Here is a 23728-nt window from a genome sequence, read left to right as displayed (position 1 = left end):
TATCCCCCAGGATTTGCGATTTTAAGACAAGTTATTCTCGCAAAGACAAGGAGATGATACTTGTCTGTGGTCTAGGACCCCTCGTCGCGAGCTCCTCGGCTACTGTGTAAGCTAATCTCCACAGAAAATAGAACAGGTGTCGGAGAACCTACATCCATGACTAGACTAAAGACACGTATGCCATTCTTCAAACTCTCAAGAATTTACAATCTTATCGCGCATTTTATTGACTTAAGCCGTTTCTTTTTACCTACGTGGTCTGGTGCACATAGACCCATAGCATATACAAATACCGGTGTTTTATTTTCTCCCAAGTGTTGCTTTGCTAAACGAAGTATAGTACAAACATTTTGCAGGAATACCGCATCTTGACAACTTTTACTGAATTATAAAAGACGCAATAAGCACGGAACTTTGGAAAATCAAGAATTATCTTTCACTTCTATCAAAATTTGATGCTTTCTTTTGACACCGACAAACTTGTAATCGTGAGTTTTCGCCGATTACGCCTCTTAAGCTTATCTGACAAGGAACACACAACTTTTGCTTAAGGTAGTATGCGCCTCGAAAGTGAAAGACTTTACTTTTGCTCAAACTTTCCATAAGGAATCTTTTAACCATTCTCTTTCAAAATCAACAATAAAAATCATGGGTCACCCTGCAAATTTTGGACCTAGAGAAAGAAATGATTTTCCGACATTTAAAATTCAAAATGGCCGCCATCCCTGTGTTAACTCTATGCAGAAAAAATAAAATTTTCGATTGTCGAAAAACTAAGCCGGTTACAAGTTTTCTTACACCAAGAGCTTTAAAATGAACCCCCTCAAGTGGTAGATCAGAAATGATTTGTAAAAGTTTGAGAGTCCGAATATGTGTCTCAAAGGCGCGTTCTACCTTAAAACAGGGAACACTTGACATCATTTTTCTTCTCAGAAAAGTTTTCTTGACGAATAATATTTTGGATGCATCTCTTTGCAATTACAGTAGTCCGCAAGTACTCTTTGCAGCGCCGACTCTATAAAAACATCTTTCTGAATATGCAGATTTGCCGGATGGTAAAAGAAAAAACAGTGTTTCTTGTATTTGCGTGAGTGCATAAATGTGAATTGCCGACAAAAGTCTCGCCGAGATGTGTCGAAAAGAAACATCAACATTTAAGAACCATATACTCACTAATAGCCCGCCAATTTAGTCATTTTACCATCGCAACAAAAAAGCTATCATCAGTTTTATTCGTAGTCTCCGTCACAAAACATGATTGACACTTTCATTGGATACACCGCTGACAAGGCTCTTGTCCACGACAAGCTATCAACTGCCAATTGTCAGGATGCTGTACTCTCGGTCACTCAAGACTTTTTACACCAAGATACCGGCGTTGTGTCGGCTGTGCATTTTCTAAAAAGTAACTTAAAATTTTGCCAAACGTTCGGTTTCAGAATCATGGAAGTTAGCATTTTGCCAAATGACATTGTCAATTTTATCAGCTCATACCGTTATGCTGTTTTGGAAACGGTGGAATTCACTCATTTCTGCATCGCTTTCACCATATGCTTTCACTAAGTTACTCCAAGTGCACAGTAAGGGGCTAGGTAGAGGATATCATCACTGCATATAAGATACCACCATCGTTAAAATTAGAAAACGCTTTACTTGTATATAGTACATTACTTCCTCTCTCTCTCTCTCTCTCTCTCTCTCTCTCTCTCTCTCTCTCTCTCTCTCTCTCTCTCTCTCTCTCTCTCTCAAATATTCGTTACCGGACATGTCCTTTCAATACCATAAACCGTGAAGCTGACATTTCAAAACACAATGATTTTGCTCTCCCCGTTGATAATTTTCGGCAACAAGCAATTCTCACTCCCTGCCCCCACCCCCCCCCCCTTACCCTTTTCTATGATATCTGGTAATTATACAAAAATATGTCTGTCCGCCTTTCACCTGCCAGCTACGACGAGAAATACGTTTTCGCTGAAAAAAGAACTGCAACTTTTGGCATTATTTTCATGATGATTATATATATATATATATATATATTATATATATATATATATATATATATATATATATATTTAGATTAGAACTTGTTCATAGAACTGTTCTTACTCAGAGATGTTTACTCAAGTATAATTATCCACTGAGTGGGACTGCACGGGGAGGTTTCAGTAAGACAAACAGTAAATATGGCCACCCAAATATTATATGGCCACCTCCATACAACTACATGATAAACAGCGTAAATGGTGCATGTAAACATTTGAATCTTTACAAACACAACATGGTGCTGCCAACTGAAAGGAAGGGAAATGGATTCATGATTCACTCCACTTTGACAAAAAATTCTGTTTTTCACATATCATGGCAAGATTTTGAAAATGGCGGGAAATTTAAAATGAACAAAAATCTGTTCAACTTCTTGCCTATTCTAACACAAGCAAACGTTGTTGAGGCATAGTTAATGACTACATCATTCAATTTACATATTGCAATGGATATCTGGGGAAAGTGGCGTTACATTGAGGATAGATAAATTTTGCAGAGTTGCAGCTCATTGGCCTTTAACATGTTTTCACGAATAGCTTTGTTGACTGCCGCGCCCTTAACTCATGCAACATCTGTGAGAGAAGGTTGCTTCCGTCTGTTGTGTTTGGCGTTTGAATTTTAGTTATTTCCACCTTTGATAAAGGAATGAGGTATAAATGTCGGAGAGACAGTCGTGGCTGGACATCCACAGCCAAACTTTCGACAAAGGAAGTTTAAAAAAAGATGTCCCAGGCTTTAAATATACCAAAGTTCTCATTTCTCAAGTCCTATCACCCCTCAAACGCCACTAACTATTTGTCGTACCACGGTCCTTTTGTGGAGGGACCGTGGTCGTACGCTGCAAAACGGGCACCCAAGAACTGTTCAAAACATAATGTTCTTCTTTGACCGACAATTTTCCGTTCGGTCGTAGCTTGTCTGAAATCATTTAGGAGGAAAAAAGGAACATAAATTGCCTGCAATCTTATGTTTTTTTAAAACAATGGACTGTATGTGCTATCATCACGCCAAAGTGTAAGGCATCGAGTCAACACAGATCGGAGATTTTTTCTCAAATCTACGGAGTATCAATCCCCGGGTATTTATATCCCGTTTTTTATTCCCGACAATGTTAATTCCCGACAATGAAAAAGAATTCAAACGTCTTGTACAATATATTACTGAACGTTTTGGTGTATTTTTCGCGCCTTTTTAAAGATACAAAACATGATGTCCGTTGCATAGGAACTCTGAGCCCAACGAGGAAACCATCATAGCGACAACGATTGCGTGAACCATAGACCTTAGGGTCTATGCGTGAACCATACAAAGACGCCATCAAGCCGATGATTAACGCCACGACGTCACTATGTACTCTTAGACGTGGCGCTTCGGTGCGGCAACTTTGAAAATGAACCAAAGGACACTATCGGCAATTAAAGGCCAATCCGACTTTCATGCAGTTACTAAAAAGGTGTAAATAGACTCACTAGGCGCACGTTTAGCTTGAGATGATCTTTGCGGACGTGGTAGGTGAAAACAAGCCAAGACAGGTGTTCGATGACGACCCGTTGACTAGGTGTGAATCACTTAAAACAGTGTTGTCCCTCGTTCGTACAACAAGACAAAGAAAAGTTGTCATTTTGTCTGTTACCGCCGCTTCTGCAGAAAGCTCATATTCCGTTGTTTCATTGACTGATTAATTTGGATACTCGACTCCCGCAGCGATACTGGATATTGTAAGTGACTCCAGGATGAAGTCAAGCAATCTTTGTCTTTGTTGCAACACAAACCACACCGTCTATCGTTAACAATGGACTCAGCCCGACCATCGAGCTACCTGTTTTGGTAGCTCCATGGCCCGACCAAAGCCAGGGAATTGTGAAATACTGCAACAAAGTTATTTGCAACAGCTTTCTCATGATATGAATCTACTATTATTTCATACATAAAAGTGTTCCAGTTTGATTGCTAACTATACTCTGAAATCCATGTAGTATAACTACAGTCGATCCACGATGCGGGGACCATGTATACAATAGCTGCATAGCCTCAATACCCCAAGCGTAGGAATGAACATAATAACATAAACAGAACATATACTTTTCATATCATAACTTAGAGATCCAATGAGTTGAACCGGTGCATTTTTATAAATTCAAATTTCAAACGAACTAAGTCTATGAAAATCCGCTAAACGATGAAAGTGTATTTAGGAATCACTTATAAAGACTAGGAAGAGAAGTGCACGTGCCAAATTGAACAAGATGAATAAGGGGACGTAGATGATAAAAACACGCGCACGGTAAACGCGACTTGTGTGTTTAGGGGAGGGCGTTTGGCAGTATTTCGATATCCGTACGCAAAATCGCACTACAAGTTTTCCTATCGCAACATCTCGCTACACGTTTCTCTGTATCGCAAAATATCGCGCTACATTGTTTGGCGTGTACCAGGAAAGTACGGCACCGGCGCTACACCAGCAATCTTTTGACATACATGTGAATCAGTTTACTAGTAAAATAACGTAATATGACGTCGAAACAAATTCCAAATCATACAAGGCACAGTCCCTCTATCCACGACTGTGTACAGGGTAATAAATTACCAGGTCCTTTAGTATACAATATCAAAAAGAAAAAATTGTACAAGATAATGAAGAACCATCTTGAACCACGAATACAATAATAAGAGATGGTACCAGGTGTCCGGAATGGGTAAGCGTACCCTGCTAGCATGCTACACCCGTCAAGCATGGCCCTGAAATGTCAAAATCAATGGCAACTCAGTGAAGCTACCGTATAAGGTCAAAGTTGGGAATCCTGTCACACATCATTTGTAACAATTTTGTCATATTTTTGGAAACCATGTCCCCGTATCTACCATAGAATTTCTTAAAAGATCTTGCAAGTCTACTTTCCGAGAAGCCCTGTCTCACTAGCTTAGAAGCCAATTAATGAGGCATGTTGTTCTCGAAAATCATCATATGACTCGCAAGCCGTCATTTTGTACTCTTGGGCGCGGCAACTTAGAAAATGAACCAAAGGACACTGTCGTCGATTAAAGGCCAATCCGACTTTCAGGCAGTTACTAAAAAGGTGTAAATAGACTCACTAGGCGCACGTTTAGCTTGAGATGATCTTTACGGACATCGTACGTGAAAACAAGCCATGACAGGTGTTTGATGATAAACCGTTGATAGTACGTGTGAATCACATGTCAAGAAATAATTTTGTTCCACCATAAAAGACCTCGTTCGTACTAAAAGACAAAGAAAAGTTGGTATTTTGTCTGTTACCGCCGATTATGCAGAAAACCCCATTATTCCGTCGACGCTTTGACTGTTTAATTTGGATACTCGACTCCCACAACGATACCGGATATTGCAAGTGACTCCAGGATAAAGTCAAGCATAGACCCTATGGTTTACGAACAGTCAAACAACCTGTTCAAAATAAAGTACACTGTCTATATCGCTAACAATAGACTCAGCCTGACCGAAGGGAATGGTTAAAAACTACGACAACGTTGTTTGAAACATCTTTCTCATGAATCTACTTTTATTTCATACGTAAGCGTTCAAGTTAAGTTGCTCACCATACTCTGTAAAATCTGTGCAGTAGACTGAATGTCATTTAGTTAGATTTTCTGAAACTACAATATAGACTGAAATATTCAGTCGTGTGCGGGCGCTCCGGCGCTCCGGTATACTACGTATACGATCCATCCACGATGCGGGGACCATGTATACAATAGCTGAATCGCTTCAATACTAAAACCATAGTGCTTATAAAAATGAGCATAAACGGAATATAAACTTTTCATAACATAACTTAGCCTTAGCCTCAATACCCAAACTCTAGAGTTTAAAATAGAAATGAATACAAACAGAATATGGCTTTACATAACATAACTTAGAGTCCCATGAGTTGCGACCAGTGCATTTTATGAATTCAAATTTCAAACGAACAAAGTCTACGAAAATCCGCTAAATGATGAAAGTGTATTTAGGAATCACTTGTAAAGACGAGGAAGAGAAATGCACGTGTTAAATTGAACAAGATGAATAATGAACGGATGTCTCATCTCTATAGTTCATAAGTTTGAACGGTGACCCCAATTTTTATTATCGATTTGGTAAGAGAATGGCTGAAACTTTCATTTAGGAAATTTTTCGTGAAAGTCTAGGTCTTTCACTTTCGAGGTGCGTGCTGCCTTAAATGTGGATGATATCATGTAAGTATATGACAAGTGGACAAGGTTCTGGTAAAAAATATGAGTTCATCTGTCCCAGAAGATTTACTAAGTCTGTGTAATTTTGTTTACAGAGCATTTATGCTCAGAGACAATGCTTGAATGGAGGCTTACACGCATTGGCAAGCTCACAGAAACATCAGGGTGTAATCCATTAGAACTCATGGCATAAGTGTCCTCTGGCCTTTTATTCTTTGTTTTCTTATGACACGACCCTATTTGCCATGGAGATGGCGGGAGATTTATCGTGAAATGAAAACTGTTAATCTCCCTTCCCATTTTCTGCCACAAATGGATGCAGCTGTGATGCAGTTAGGGCCTACCTCCTTTCATTGGTCTTGAAATATGTCGAATGAATGGCAAGGAAAATAAACCATGTTTAAAGTAAGAACAGCGAAAGAAATTGATGACACGGTTTTGGTGTCTGTCAGAAATGCAAATGAGCTAACGACTGGTCTGACATTCTGCAAATCTTGACGCTAAGTATGTTCAGTTTGTATTTGACGCTAAATACGTGATACATCGACACTATTTATGTCTGGTGTTTATTTTGCGAAGTCTTCCATTTCCCTGCACTTATACAAGTCCGGCAAAAAGTGCAATGCACGAGGGTTGCTATATATAGGATAACCTATGAAAAGGTGACAGGGTCACGGTTTTTCTTAGATGTTTTGATTTCATGATATTTGTGTCGCGTCTCTTTTAGCTCAAAATGGACCTAGTAAAACGTTAAACGTGCCATAAAGCTTATATTTGAATGTATGCAACCGTGCTCCGTTATCCTCTAAGTGGAATATTCTTTTGTTGCCAAATAACTCTTTTAGTGTGTGGGGGATTGCTAAAATTAATTCCGAAACATTATGGATAGTTTGCTTTAAGGTCTATGTTTCAGATATTGTTCTGTTTCTTATGTCCTTATGTATACTTGATGCCGAAATTTTGTACAGAAATGTTGTGAGCGTTGCAATAAATGTATAAACATTCCCTTGACCGTGCGTGACACCGGAAACGAAGCCAACGTCTTTACTCCCGAGAGCGCCCTCACACAGGAGGTACGTCACTGCGGCCATCAGCACTACCAAGTACCCCGTCAATGATATGTGGTCCCCAAACGTTTATTTTCTGTACTTTATCATAAGAAATAAATGAGAATTAAAAACAAAATTGCAAATTTTGTGGTATCTCTCACGAAACAACAGAAAAATCTGCTAAAAAAGCGCCGTCGATATTTTCATCAATAAAGCGTAATCTTCAACGTTTATTTTGTAAAATTCGCAAAATATTATACACTTAACGCTGTTTTTACCTTGGAAGAGCATTGTGGAAATATTTCCGTGGTAATGATTACATAAAAGGAAAGTATCCATGGTTTCGACGAAATGTCGGCCTGCAGCCTGTATTAGTGTGTAATAGACGATACAATCCTTTATTCGAAATCGAGGCTACAATATTCAACTTCTGGGATCGTAGGCGATGCAAATACTTTCTTTTTAGCATTTTTGTGTTTTGAAGGAAAGGTTGAATTCAATCGTCACTGCTTCTGGGTGATATGGTTTTCTATGGATGTATGTTTGGCTGTCAGTCGTGGGTGTTCTGTGACGAGGCTTTTATAAAAGAAAGTGCCTAAGGGACAAACATTTCATTAGGACCCTCAAATCTTTAACAAACTTTGCTGGTCTTCTACTTGTACGGATCTATTTTGAAGCTTCATTTGGGTAATAGTCCTATTTCTGTCTAAATCGACAAATTCATCGTAAGGCATACATTGGCCAACCGTGCTTGCGAGATCGCAGCTGATAGCAAACCAATGATTGCAAATAATATCTCCAGCTGTATGGATGTAATTCCAAACGGTATTGCAACTTAATTCGTAATCATGCATGGGGAGCATATGACACCTTCATGGAAAGTTAATTTATGCAACCATAGTTGATGAAGTAAGTTTTGCGGCATGTCGCTATGAACTCCCCAGCGAGCTGATCAATTGTATACATGTATTTTGTTTTAAGGGATAACGAATGAAGATGTAAGTCTAGATCTTACACTTTTGCCGGTCTCCAAAATGGACCATTCGCACGCATTGACAGCTCGAACGGATCGAAGGCTGATACATTCCTACTCTCTGTGCTACGGATAAAGAAAATGCATTTTTCGCCTTGTTATCAACTGCTTTTGGGCTTCTTAACGGCGATAAGACATTTGATATTTATTGTCTTCAGTTGGATTAGTGCTATGATGTGATTGAAAATTTGAATATCATTTGTTTAGGCGCGATACCGTATCTTAAATGTTCACTGGTGTTGAGAACTATACTGGAGCTCTGTTTCTCAGAAAAAAGAATTTTTTTACTCTGAGTATATTAATGAACGTTGAGCTGTTTTAGAATGTATGTCAAATAATACCGATTCAACGACAACGGCAAATATTATTGTACAGTATCGCTCACTTTGTGTATTAACATGTACATCTCACATGTGAGTTATACATTCGCTTAAATCTGCAAAGGCCGAGGTGAAATGAAATAAATCGGACGTTGATTTCACAGAAAGATGAGCTGTCTGATATGAGACACAACCCTGCTGTGAGATAAGTTCAGGACAAGTGCATGAACTACTGAGGTTATTGGGTTTAATGAACTCAGCTTGGTACGGATAAGTAGGGTAGTGGATTGACTTGCGAACAAGAACAATTTTTATCAAAGTTGACCATGTAAAAGATAATGAGGTTGCCTTTATTGTTGTGAGAGGATACTCCCAACTTTTATCTATGCGTATGTGATGAGTAAGTAGCCGTACTGCGATGATGATGATGCTGATGATGATGCTAATGATAGTGGTGGTGGTGATGGAGAAGAGGAAGAGAGGAAGAAAGATGATGTTGGTTGTGGTAACGATGACGAAGACGACGATGGAGACGAACATGAAGACTTCGACGGCGACGACGACGATAATGGTGATGATGATGACGACGATGATGATGATGATGATGATTACGACGATAACGATACTAGTGAGGGAGTTGAGTTTCGTCATGTCTGCGGATCCATGGCTTAGCAAGTCCTATTTCGTTGACTGTAAGCAATCTAGGATATCTCAATTATCAGCCGCCGGCATCTTCTGTTTCAACTCTGCCGATATTGACAAGCACCTGTCTGGTTTGAGATGATTCAATATTGCACAAGTATTAGAATGATAACCCGATGCGTCTCAATAAAACCCCGAGACTGATATCTTCTCACAAAAGCTGTCTTCACCCTGTAAAAAAGAAATGCTAGGGAAGGACGGCTGTAATGGAGAATTTAATATGCTGGGCACTGTCTGTTTCCATAAATCAAGACTCATAAAGGCTGTACATAGCATTATAGACGCTTTAAACGAACACAGCTGTTTGTCTAAGGCCTAGATGAAAGGACACAGCGGGAACGGTAATTGGAAGTACTACCAATAAATCACAGGCATTTTCTGATTCGAAATTTTGAGTTGCGCAATCAACCAAACGCATCGGAAAACTTTTAGACTAATTTTATTTTGAAAAGACGCATCCTGAGGAACTTCGGCATTTAAAGTTGATATGTGGAAAGGGCAAAGAAGGGGCACGGGGTTTTGATTTAGGACGGCGGCCGCCCTTTGAATGTCAACCCTGCACTCATTAAGCATTAGAGCGCCCTACGTGAACCCCGGAGGCAAAGAGTGTTTATTCGAACTGACGGCAAACGGACCATCTTGAGATTTCGATGTAACAAAAAAATACACGCAGAATGTAAACAAGTAATATACACAGTAATTCACACGACAGTCGGCCGCTGGTTTCACAATTTTCAGTCACTGTCGATTATTGCAGTTTTTTTTGTGAAATTAAGGCCAGGTACAAGCTTAAGATCGCCTCCAAAGTGAAATACTTAAACTTTTGCTTAATTTTTCCCCCATGAAACTTTCAACCTTACTAAATCAAGAATAAAATTAGATTAAAGAAAAAATAACCTTATCTAAATTCTCTAAATTCAAAATGGCGCCACCTATGTTTTAATTCCATGGGAAAAGTTAAATTTTCGACTTTCGAAAAACTAAGACGGTAAAAATATTTCTTATTCCAAGAGCTTTAAAATGAGCCCCCACAAGTGATAGATCAGAAAATAATCGTACAAATTTGAGTGTCCGAATATCTGTCCAAGAGTCGCGCGCTTCTTGGTTACGTGCTATGGTGGTGATTGTTTTCGGTTTTTTTTAGTACAAAACTGTTGAACGTCAGGTAGTAGTTTTACTGTGTTATCGCTATAGCTATTTCTATTTTTGCTATTTCGAAACAGTGACGTCATTGATGTTTCCATAAGACTATACATTTAGACCTTGAAAGTGTCTTCTATTTTGTACAACTTTGAACCCAAAGTATTTAAAATACCATCTATTCACTTGAAATTAATGAGGAAAGTTTATCATTCATAATATTTGTTGACCGCTCCCAGCGCTTCGTACTGCAGTAACCATAGCAAGGAACAAGCTGTTATGAGTTACGAAAGATGTAAAATTTGAAACAACTAGTTTGATAGAATAATTACAAGATATAAATTTAATGACGTCAAAGGGTGCGTTTAACAACCACAAAGTAGAAAATCTACGGATAGCTTTCTTGAGAACCTTTAATTTCTGTCACTCTCATGGTTTGATTCGCTGTGAGACAATCTTGGGTATAAACGATACCAATGGGGACGTTTGTTAGAATTTCAGTTTAGAAAAAGTTACAAGTACCACTTGTTTATGGACTTTGTACGATCACAGAAAGACTATAAAATTATAGTCTATAAAATTATGATTATGGAAGATAGGAATTATTAACCTAAAGTAGTTCATATATTGTGGGTTTTTTAAGTTGACAGAGATTTCACGATCATATGCGCCGAGTTTGATGAGACATGTAGTCTAAGGAAGCAAATGCAATTTTTTTCTGTGGGATTTGAAAAACAAGGAACAGTGGGAAACTTCTAAAACACTAAAATCGGTTTTAAAGACTTTTGAGTTGACAACACAGTACGATCATCATTACTGCAAATTCGTTGCAGCATTCTTGAAAGAGAATATCCGCTTGGTTTTTTTTTTCGGAATGCATAACCGTTTTCGTTGAGAGGCTAACGGAGATTAAAGAGTTTACACTTAAAATTTAACTTCAAGCACATAAAGAAGGCATAGTGAACATACATTGCAAAGTGGGATCTTTCTTGATAATATAATTCAAACGTTTTGCGAGTTGACTTCGATAGAACTGGCCAATCCGGTCAAATGGCAGGTTGATTGCGCATGTCAGTCATGTGACAAATGCACAAACAATGCCGACACAAAAGACATGCAGACACACCGACATTTGGAGCCCTTCCAAAAACTATATTAATTTTGTGGTTTTCGGTATCGTGTTTTGTCTATCATTCGTCTTTTGGAACGGGTCGTCTATTGTGCCTTCACCTTATTACATATGTGCTTACTACCGTTCTACTATTGACGACCTTGTTTACAGAAAGAGCACTATTATAGAAAGCGCATGTCACGAAAGGTCCTGTGAACAAACTGCATATTCGTTTCTCTTGTTTATTTGCTCGTTGGGTTTTACTCGTATACCGACGTGGCATCTGAAATACGTCACATTCGATCTGTGGATGCGACTTTGTGATGTAGAAATTTCGGACAGCTGAGCTATGGGAAGGGACGAGACGTGCTTGTCACTGCGACCCCATCGACCCTGATTTTCGTCAATTAAGACACAAGGTTGATCACATAATTCAATGCGCACCATTTGCGTCCTTTCTGGTCATTTTCGTCTGTGTTTTTCGCGACGGTTTCAACAATAAAACGGCGTGCGCTTCAAGACAATGTGATTATCATCCGTTCAGCGTTGGACATTATCTTTCAGTCGCCACTACATTTCACGTGGTTGAGAGCGCTCTTCAGATAAACATACCCATCGTTTGTGATGAATTATCTTGTTCTGGGACGGCAATTTGGTTTTAGCTTTTCCTGCAATTCACGAGATTGTATACTTTAACGATCTTTTGAGCACTGCTCCTCCTAATCCATGCATGTGTTAGTCTCTTCCACCGAATACTTTGAATTGCCGACGTGTACTGCGGTTTCACAGCCTCTTGGACGATGGCAACTATGAAGGCTGTGGCATTTTCGGCCGTTTTCCTGCTTTTCACCTTGCCCTCGCCATCGTGTGTGTTCGCTGAATCTGCCCAGCAAGGGCTGTCACAGGACACCAGGACGTCGCAGGATGAACTCGAGGCTGAAACATCGAACAACATTGTTTCAGCGATCAGTTTCGAAGATTTCGTGGATCGCTTTGCGCAGATGGAGGCCCGCCTGAACCGATCGCTGGCGACAATCGACGAAATATCGCGGACGGTCCAGGAACAGTCCCAAACCATCGCCGATATGGATAAGCAGCTAGCAAGGGGCTGCTTGTGTCAAGACAATCAAACCAAAACTGCCGAACCAAACGGAACAAACATCGCCGACAACTGGACTGCAACATTGAATAAGGACGAGATACGAAGCATCAGGTCGAACTTTACCCGCCCTACTGCTAATCCGCCTGCTAACGACATCGATAGATTGCAGGTAACACTGCCTCAAAAGTGTGTGAACGGCACAGGAAATCTTCGGCGAATTATTCTCCATCTTGGGAGAACAACGAACGGTCGTAACAGGAGGGACATTGATGCAGCTGACGAATCCGCCGATAACGAATCTTCAATTGATCTGACAGCAATAAGTAAGTTTTCCTGTCTTTTCTGATTATATAGCGACTTTAAAATAGTTTTATTTTTTGTGTAAGTAAGTGAGTCTATGTTCGCCTTCTTTTCATTTTACACATTAGCCCTGCAGACAACATTGTTCGCGATGTGCAACTTTATTGTTTACAAATGAATTCTAGTTTGGTCTGAAAAATATTTACCAACTGTAACATTGGCCATCACACAGAGAAAAAAACGTTTAACACACACATGTTGTGTTGAAAACGGTACAAAAGTAATGGAAAAATACATCAACAGATACAGCCTCCCTACCGGACAAGAGGGATGCATTGGGTTGGGTTTATACCGACGTTTATCAAGAACAGAGTAAAAATGGAATTTCTGAGGGATATTTTGGTACTTGTGAGGTGTCCTCCAGTCATGACGCCACGTTTGAATCACTCCAAGGTCAAGAATGCCTGACATTGAAACACAGGAGCCAGACATTTCGCAATTGCAGTTAAAACTTTATTTGTATGTTTTTATGTATGTCATGTCCAATGGCATTGTTGGCCACTGAATGTTAATGAGTACGGACTCGAATTCATTGTTCGGCAATAAGACTGCGTACTCATATACAATATACCACTGCATATGGTACACGATGTACTGTGAAGGCATGGATATCATTTTACATTTCAACATATGGAGCGAAGAAGAGAGAAGAAGAAAATAAGCTGTCTGTTGTCTGGAATAAAAATAATGAAAATATTTTCGACGATTACAGCTGCTGTCCCTTTAATGATTCGCGCTAAAGAACACGATTCACTGGAATCAATGATCATTATTTATATTGGCAAAGAAATATTCGATTGCATTCGCCGCAGTCTCACTCTTCGACAACAAATCTGCCTTTGTGTGACACGACAGTTTATTTTATAAGCGACTGTGTGTACAGAATCCTTGCTTCATAGTTTAGATTATTCAAAGTTTATACATGTGGCCGCCTCGATGAATCAAAGAGTGACCCAAATTTCCATCTTTCAGAAGAAAGGGAGTTTTGAAAAGGGGGTGCTCATCACAGCTCAGCAAACTGTGTAAATAGGAAAAGACAAATAGGGTGAAAGCCGGGCACAAAAGTACGAACACGTGTAAAATGAGCAAACGATATGGCATGTAAAATGTTGTAAAATTATTACTGCTGGGAATATCTGAGTAAGATAACTGAAATTCTCATGATATCTCATCAGGGTCCCCAATTCAAGTCGATCAAACAAGTGATATGAGCAACCAATTTAAACTCCATAACCAACTTGTAACCAAACCGCACATCAAAGATGCTGAGTTACGTGCACTTTAGTTCGTCAGGTTTGTTTAAGGTTGTGCACATCGCCCTTGACCTCAGGCTTGCCTCGCCCTTGGCCATGATTTGATGGTCGTCTGTCGCCGCGTGTGCAGTATCCCGTGCTGTTGTTTGCTCTAAGTTAAATAGGATCGGTTAAATCATTGCTCCATGGTTAAATACGACTTGACAGTACAGTGCTTAACAGCTACTTTAAGTGGCTATCACGTCAAGTGGTCTCTGCTCCAAGCCGTGCCAGGCTTCAGGATCTGCAGCAAATGAGGGAAGCTGCACGAAATTTGATACGGCTATACAATTCCATGACATGCGATGCTCTTACTGGTTGACGCATATTCCAGGCAAATAGACTAGAGTGTTAACATCTGGACCGAGAAGGCCAGACGGGAACTTCAAAACAGCGTATGCGCTTACAAAACGTTTCCAAACTCGTCAACAAAGTTGTAATTTAATAATGAAAACATCCGGACTATTAAGCGTACGCGTCTTTTCATAAGCATAACGTCATCTCTGTCTAACGTAGAAGAACCTTGTTTAAGGTGAACTGAACTATAATTGAACGCTTGAAAATACAGAGTGATCGTTTCATATTGGTCAAATTCGCCAAGGTTACTTGCAAGAGATGCATTTTAAATAAGCGTTCAAAATAGAAATCATCCTCACACACAATTCACAATTGTCAATTCAATCGAATTTCTGTGAAGAATTCCAACCATCGCAAAAAATCACTTCGCTCACAATGGTTACGATGCTGGTCTGGTCAACTAATTGTGTGAAGTCACTTTGAAGCTTATTGAGTAAATGGAGTCGTAACTATCTAGTTTTTGTGAATTTTTCCATTTTGAGTTATTTAAAATGGTCAGTAAATGTTAGGTGATTTGTTTCTCCTGTGCAAAACTTTTACGCAGTGACCACCGTACATTTATTTCATTTACTTTTTAACTTTGAAAGAGTAAGGTCAAGAGAATGGTTCAAAGTTTCCCTGAGGAAAGTTTGAGCAAAATGTAAAGTCTTTCACTATCTAGATGCGTACAACCTTAACAGAAAGTGTCCTTTCTTTCTAGGCCAACAGATTTCAAGCTGTGAACTTTAACACATAAACTAGATGAATTCATCCGGGGGCAGTCCACTAGCATAGAAAATACTTGCTGGGGGATCTGACATTTGAGGACCTCTTTCATTTCTCGCCGATAAATTTTAATACTTAACAGTGGCTGTCGATTTGTGCAAGTGGCTGATTTTCAGATCGTGTTATACGATACTGCTATACACATCTGTGAGAAACCTACTGAAGTCAAATTTGTTACTCAGAACACAGTCCCTCTATCCACGGACTGTGCTCAGAAGTAGATTTTCTCTCGGTATGAGTCACAGTGTGGCCTGTTTAATTTGCGATATGTCGTTCAATTTTTAATGTTTTATTTTCTTTTTTCTCTTCTTTCTGTCAATTACAGCCAAAAGATGCGCATTTTCGGCCATCCGAACCCAGCCATTGTTGGGACGTAACTCCTCACAGATTGTGAAGTTCCAGACGACACCGGTTAGCGAGGGTTGCAACTTCGACCCCGTCGCTGGTGTCTTCATCGCTACCATCCCGGGAATTTATTACTTCTCCTTTACCATGCGAACGTACGACCACAAGCACATCGGCGTCTCCCTGATGCTGAACGACAAGCCTGTTGTTGCCATGACGACCAGCGCGAGCGACCGCAAAGTTATGCAGACTCAGAGCGTGTTGCTTCATCTGGACGTAGATGATGAGGTGTGGTTGTTACTTGGCCCCTCCGAACACTTCGCCCTCTACGGTAACAACAACAACAATTACAACACGTTCAATGGCCATCTCATCTACCCGGACTTCGTCGAGTGACGCAAAGTAAAACTCTAGGACTGTTTACGCGTTTGGAGAATTGGACACTTTGACGAAGATGGTCTGCCCGAAGGTGGAGTGAAAATTATTCACCAATGGATGTTACTTACTGTCAATATTGTTTTTTATGTTTCCTTGTTTTCAAGAAAACAAAATTTTGTATGAGTCATCTTACTCAGTGAACTGATATTTTAAGCCAAATTTACGACCCATGGTGTATTGAACTTTGCTTGAGTTTCATCCTTAGAAAGTAGTAATCACTTCAGGAGCGGCCAACTATAATTTCGAGATATCTTAAACAAAGCTGTTTTACATGTAAATATAATATTCTAAAAATATTTCGAATGAATTTAAAATTTAAAGAACAAGTTAAAGCTGTTTGCAACTGCCCTCCTTCACTAGCTTTGCCCCAAGCTCCCAACCAGCAAAGTGTCTCTGTTTCTTTCTATCCAAAACAGATACCACTAAACCCAACACGATTTCTCTTTGTCCACTGCAAAGTCACGAAAACGACCCAACTTCCTCCTTACCCACGGGACCACCAAATTGACAATGTCGTTTTAACAAATGAAACAACACCCCTACCCCGCGCCAAGTACACATGCGAACTCATTTCTATGTTAACAGTTTCATTGGCTGCCCCTGTTAACTGTGTATATCACGGTCCCTTAAATTGTAATCATTATTTAACTATTATTACTAAGATACTTTACTACTAGGTACTACCATTTACAATTGAGTTCAACATTTGAACAAAACTGTTTGAAGATTGTATTTTGTATGTGTAGCCGTGGTCAATTCTATATATGTTTGCATTACACAGGTTACTTGGTTTATATAGCACTGTAAATACTATACTGTATTTTTTCAACTCTCCTTATTTGAATCACTGAGTTGAGTTGTTAACTTAATTGCTGTGTTTTTGGTATGTTCCCGAGCCGTTGCATAGGGCGCAGTTAGTAGTCGGGACGTTTACCACATGACACTCATCGGGTAGACATAATCCACAGACCAGTTTTGAGACAGTTCGCTCCTCGAAGATGAAAGACTTAAAACTTTTGAAAATCAAATTCCCGATTTTTCAAAACTAAGCCGGTAATTTTTTTACTCAATAAGTTTCAAAATGAGCCCCAACAAATGATAGGCCAAAAGAGTATTGTAAAAGTTGGAGAGTCCTAATATCTGCCCGAGGTGCATTGGGATAAATGGTAATTGGTTAGTATAGGCCTACGTGTCTGGTGGATGAAGTGTCTTGGCTAAACTACCCAATAAAACCTTGTGAGCTGACGCGTTCAGCTTACGGAATTAAATTCGCCGTAAATTTCCTTCGACGATAAAATTCCTATTGAAGTATTTGTACGAAGTAGCAGTTAGTTGTTTGTGTAGAAACTTAAGAGGCGCATCAAAGCGATAGTTCGGTCATAAAAGACTTAAGGGTTATCTTTTTGTTCCCGTGCTATGCATTGTGGGCAATTATTACAAAGTGAGAGTACACGGAATCGTCCGAAAACAACTCAATGAAGGATTAAACTGGAATTCTGTAAGCAGATGCATTTTGGGAATTAGTAGGACCGTTCTGTGTGTGGTTTGAACGATGACGACTTATCATGGTTGAATTGTTTTTCAATCAACAGCCGCTGGAAGACCATTTGACCACAACGGGAACGCTTTAATATGTAGCGCCATCTACGGTACAATAGTGCATGAATATTGCATTCGAGAGCTGTACGCTGCATAGAAGGAAATATTGTACAATGCTGCACTTCCATGTTCAGCAAATTTAAAGATTATGGAAAGTTTTAAAAGTAGAAGACAAACTCCTTCTGTCTGTTTTGAATGCAATTTATAGTTTTTTATTATGTTATGACCATGATTGGATTATATGTTAAAACAAAGGCATATTTATTGCCCATCTGCAGAGATAACGCTACCGGCAGTAAAATTATTGCCTGCTCAGTGCCATCGTGCGACTCTGTACGCATGTTGGATTCTGGAGAACATTTTAAGATATGTGATGTCTTCAGCTGCCAGAAGTGATATCAAGATGGCAAATTGTTACAATATTTTGATAAATGTCTCTGGCTTTAGAATGTATTGCCCATGAGTTTTATGAGCAACAGCCAGATATGAACGACTAAGTATGCCATCGATATCACTAACCTGGATCCGAACATAATAGTCTGTGTGGGCGTTGTTCAGTGCATATGAAACTAGGTCTGCATTAGGCTGGAATTCGGGCACTGGCCCAAGTAAGGCAATTTAGAGTATTATTTAAATTATCATGTGGCTTTACCAGTCACAGCGAGTTAGTCTGCCATGAGATTTAAACAGATTTAAACTCTTTAAATTCAAACCAACCATATTGTCAAGATTTGTTACCGACAGTCAGTGATATCACTAAAGCACCTGTACTATTTTTTCCGTCAGGGGTGGACCATTGATATCCTTGGGGGTGGTCTGGAAGATTGATGAGGTAGCATTATTTTACTTTACCTGATCGATCGTACGTTATTTTTCCCACTCTACCACCTTTTTGTCAAGCTTTCTCTGGCTCATTTCTTTCATTGACATTTGCTGGGAATCTTTCTTTCCGAAAATCTTCCAGGCCCCCTCCCCCCAAGAATATCAAATGGTCCACCACTTAGCAGAGTATTGATACAAATCTAACTGCATGATATCCATCACGGTGTCGGATGTCAGGATTGTTATCGGCAAAGGTGAAATTACTGACATTCCAGTACCTGGCTGTCAACCCTCCCCCCGGCTTACATCTTTTGTTTGTTTGATTTGTTTGTTTGTATCGGTGTGTACAATCAGCACATGCGCAAATGTATCGAGAATGCTACCTTAGTGCAAGAAATTCAGAAAAACCACACTTTTTCATCTTTTTATACGAATCAGTAATTTATAGGCGAGAAAACTTTTAATCTGTACAACAACGACATTTTGCCAATATATATCAACAAAAGCGAAGTAGCTTTTTTCAGAATGACATAAGTTGGAAAAGTTATAGATTTTGTACATACATTTTGTAAATTTATTATCCAGTAAATTTTTCATGTTTCGCTCAATTACATCTTAGGAGCGGAATGTTCACAATAAAGTCGTTTTATACTTCAATCTCTTTGTTATTGACAAAACTCCGTCCATTGATATGTGTGGAGTCTAATTGATGATATATCTTCTTGCAGTATGATAAGTAAAGGGATAAACGGTTTTGTGAGAGTGCTTTTCAAGATTCTGTATGTGTCTGTAATGAACAATGTGAGAAGACATGGATCATGGTCTACATGGTTGTTTTTGTTGTTTAATGATTGAAATGATCATATTGCAACGGACGATTTATGTAACAGAAAACCATCGGCGAGTAGAGAGAGAGAGAGAGAGAGAGAGAGAGAGAGAGAGAGAGAGAGAGAGAGAGAGAGAGAGAGAGAGAGAGAAGAGAGAGAGAGAGAGAGAGAAAGAGAGAGAGAGAGAGAGAGAGAGAGAGAGATACAATGGAGACTGGGACAGATAGACAGAGGGAGGGAGGGAGAGAGACAGGCAGACAGATAAAGAGACATACAGAAAGGTGGACAGGTATAGACAGGCAGACAGTAGCACAGACAGAGACAGGAGCACAGGCAGACAGGCAGACGCACAGGTAGGTAGACAGTTGTAGCTGTGAATCGTGTGCCCGAATGTTAAGTAACCTACATCACTGTCAGAAGTAATTTCAGATTGATGTGTTCGAAATACGAGACAAGTCAATCGTAAACGTGTCAATAAGTCAGTAAACTAAGATCATTAACCACTCAAGACATTTACAGACAGGTGCTGTCTGGTTCCTCTTCCTCAGCTGAAAAATCCGGTCACATATTGACTGCGAATGTTTGAATTGCCCTGGAAACGCTCCCCGGCGGTGTTCATGACGAAGCTATGTGACTAGAATGCAAGAAATCGTCCCCAGTGGATCCTATGCATTGAATGGGCCAGTCGCCCTAACTTTTCATTAGCTTTTCACTATTATGAGTACAGTTTCTTGTTCTCCTAGCGAGAGCATATTGAGATAGTGCTGAGCTTGTTAACTCAGCCTGTACATGTGTAAACTGCATCGTTGCCGAACAAGTGAATTCTATTTAGAAGACAAATTCAAATTTAAACAAGAACTGTGCATTTTACACGTATATACGCTGTCTTGATAGGCTAATTATGTCCGAGTGGAACAAACACTTTCAATTGGTATATAAAAACCAAAAAAAATCACCAGAAGTTACAGTTTCTGGCCCTTTTATAAATCAATTCAGTTTTAGTAGTCCAAGGACGAATATTTAGGTACACTAGTCTGGGTTGGTAGTCCTACACAAAGCTTAATCAGAAGATAATTCACTTCATTAACATTGATATGTAGCCAGGCATCAGCAATGGTGAACTGACCAACTCCGGAGTAACAAAAATATACTCAGTATATGACCTTGGACTACTCTGTTTCCCCACACACCCTTGATGCAAAGCCACGTTTATTGTCTCCCTGTATTTGTCAATGCCAACGGTGTCCAGTTGATATCGCAAGGACATCGGTGCATTCATGAAGTCAGATTCTACCAATGTCAATAACATACCGTCTGCTACTATTCCAGTCAAAAGCTGTAACTATAAACTGCATGGTGTTTACTTGAGACAAACTTTTATGTCTCACAACAGTAGATGTGAACCTGCATGGCCACACACCTCTGGTAAACACACTACATACAACTGCCTTCTGCATACGAAAAAACTGTGTCAAAAAACTTCAGTTTCAGATATTGTTGTCAGCCGGACTGTGTGAGTCAACTTTGCTTGTCAAGGGTCACAGTGTTTATTCGGGCTGGGACTCTACAAGACTAGGCAGACACTATGCTACACCGTACTTACCAAGCCGTGTTGACTGGATGGTGGTTTGACTTTGAGACTATTTTGGTTAAGTACGCAATTGTCATATTACGAACGATATTATTTTATGGTTCACTGGTCCTCCGCATCGCAATCTTCGCTGACATGATGTAAGGGAGCCGTCATTATTTATGGCTTGGGGGTCGGAGGAATCTGAGGGGGGGGGTTTCACTCAAAAAATCGAAAGCTACAAGGGGGTTGCTCAAAAGTGGAGAACAAGAAGGGGGGGAGCTACTCAATTTTGTTGATATGTACTGAAGTACTTAGTGAAGTTATGAATTAATACAACAATAATAGTAAAGAACAGCAATATGTATGCTTGAGATATGCATGTTCATACCCGGTAAGCTTATATTTACAGACACACACACATATAATATATATATATATATATATATATATATATATATATATATATATATATATATATATATATATATATATATATATATTATAATACAGGTGGTTTCAAGTAGAAACTAAAATCTCATTACACTATATGTTTCACGTTATTGTGATCTTCAGACGTGAATGGTCAGCTATTCGACGTGTCAAGCCTTAGGTTAGAGGCTAGTACTGAGTACATTTTTCAGTATTTCCTGATTAAAGATTGATATACTTGCCTGATCATTCATGAGAAACGTCTGCTTTCTATATTCTACACACGGTATAGCTTACCGATAGGGGTAAATGTGTAAAGCGAGCTAATTCTGATTCTATAAAGTTTCAAACCAGTGGAATGCCTTTACAACAAACCCATCTTTTATTGCAGGAAAATAATAATAAATTATAAATGTGAATAAATGTATGTCTGTCGCTATTTTTTCGTTTTCAAAAAATGTAATCCTCATTGAAATCAGTGAACTGAAATATAAGATTTGGAATACTATCTAAGATTTCTGTTCTTTTGAATTTTTTATACAAAAAAAATCTGAAAAAAATACTCCCCAAGTGCCACCAAATAACACAATTTTAATCTCTATTTTTGAAAAGATCCAACGGTGTCCCCCCCTCCTGGCCTCCCCCCCCGGTACGCGGTTGCTTGCGGTGCTTTTGCACCACATCTTCAGCCTCTTGTAAAACATCCTACGGAGAACACTGCATGTCATCAGAGCACTGGATACAGACCTGTACATCAGCCCCTGTCACAGCAATGGAACCTCTTTCCGACACAGACCTGTACCACAGGGTTTACTCAGGGTCTGTACAGGGCCTGTCGCAGCAGCAATTCATTTTACTGTATAGATCTTTAACATTCCCAATTTTTATTTTTTTGGGGGGGGGGGGGTGTCACTCAAAATTTCTGTAGCAGAGAGGGAGGTTACTCAAACACGTCATGTTGGTAGGGGGGGGGGGGGTTACTCGAAATTTTGGAGTTTCTAAAGCAATTCCTCCCACCGCCCCCCGGCTGTAAATAATGACGGCTCCCTAAGAAAATATTATTACATTGGAAATAAATATAAAATCAAATAGAAATAAAATAGAATGGATAAAATAGAATAAACTAAAACAAAGTTAGGCCAGAAAGAAAAAATAAAATTGCTCATCGGAATCACCGCTTCTACTTTGCCCAGTTTGGATTGTTTTGATTTCGGCAAATTCATATTTCTGCATTGCAAATACTTTAGTACCGCCGCTGGCGGCGCCCTACACTTCGTTGGGTTTTTGCCGGTATGTGGGATTCTGAATGAGACTTCCGACCTGTCTGCACTGAGCTCTGTCAACACATTGTTGCGACGTCTGAATTTTGCAAATTACGACACAAGCTGGGTCACTTTTTGGCTGAATTTGTTTTCCCCTTTTTGTCAAGGTTAGTAATAGCTAATAGCCTAAAAGGGGAAAAGATTATTTTGCCTTGTCTGCATCCCGACTAAAAAGTCCGAGGGACCGCGGTTACCTTTGGCCTAAAAATAAAAATAAAAAAAAATCGCTCGCCGCTCTTGAACCTTGGTCCAAAAATCCGATTAACAAGATGTTTTTCTCTGGCCTTAAGGAAACCTTTCTGTATGCTTCTAAGCGGTCAGCTGGGTTGACCTGCTTCTAAGGGCGACATTTTTTATTTTTGTGTTTCTCATCTCCCGGCCGACCATAAATTTCAGCTCCGACATGAAAATAAAAAAAAAACTTTTTATTTGCGCCGCCTCTGAGGCGATCATCCTAGCAACAGCACCACCACCATCATCAAATTGTGAGATTGCAGCGACTCAGACTGAAAGGACAGAGAGCACAGAACACTGAACTGAAAGACAAGAAATTGCAGTGACTGAACGGACAGAACATTGAACTGAAACAAATACACGTTTTTTTGTACTTAAAAATTGTAGAGACTGAATGGACAGAACATTGAACTGAAACAAATACAGTTTGTTTTGGTACTTTTTTTTTATTTCGACCGCCCGCCCTGCCCGAGTATTCCTCTGGAGATGAGAAACAAAAAAAAATAGGGTCACCCTAAAGAAAAATGAAATTATGTCATATTATCAGAATCATTACATAATGAATATAGGTGTCACTACAATATTTACGGGAGGGGGCTCCAAGACAACCTCATTAGTGTATCACACTAGCTGAAATTGACTCATTCATGCAA

The 23728-nt window shown here is 39.5% G+C and overlaps 1 protein-coding gene across 1 annotated transcript; it reads left to right on the top strand.

Moving 5' to 3' along the window:
• Nucleotides 1–11589: 11589 nt before the first annotated feature.
• On the top strand, nt 11590–19347 carry LOC139142682 (uncharacterized). The gene is made up of 2 exons (XM_070712740.1): nt 11590–13035; nt 15812–19347. Exons 1-2 carry the CDS (start codon nt 12411–12413, stop codon nt 16225–16227), a joined length of 1041 nt encoding a protein of 346 aa, XP_070568841.1. The 5' UTR covers nt 11590–12410; the 3' UTR covers nt 16228–19347.
• The last annotated feature ends 4381 nt before the right edge of the window (nt 19348–23728 follow it).

The sequence above is a fragment of the Ptychodera flava genome, chromosome 10 (assembly GCF_041260155.1).
Source record: "Ptychodera flava strain L36383 chromosome 10, AS_Pfla_20210202, whole genome shotgun sequence".
Taxonomy (NCBI): Eukaryota; Metazoa; Hemichordata; class Enteropneusta; family Ptychoderidae; genus Ptychodera; species Ptychodera flava.
Note: the sequence above shows the minus strand (reverse complement) of the source record. Positions and strands in the feature narration are given on the sequence as shown.

Excerpts from the sequence above, each read along its gene's own strand:
- LOC139142682 (XM_070712740.1), top strand. The coding sequence starts at position 12,411 with ATGGCAACTATGAAGGCTGTGGCATTTTCGGCCGTTTTCCTGCTTTTC. Across the intron at positions 13,036-15,811 it reads AATTGATCTGACAGCAATAA|CCAAAAGATGCGCATTTTCG; the intron begins GTAAGTTTTCCT and ends TGTCAATTACAG.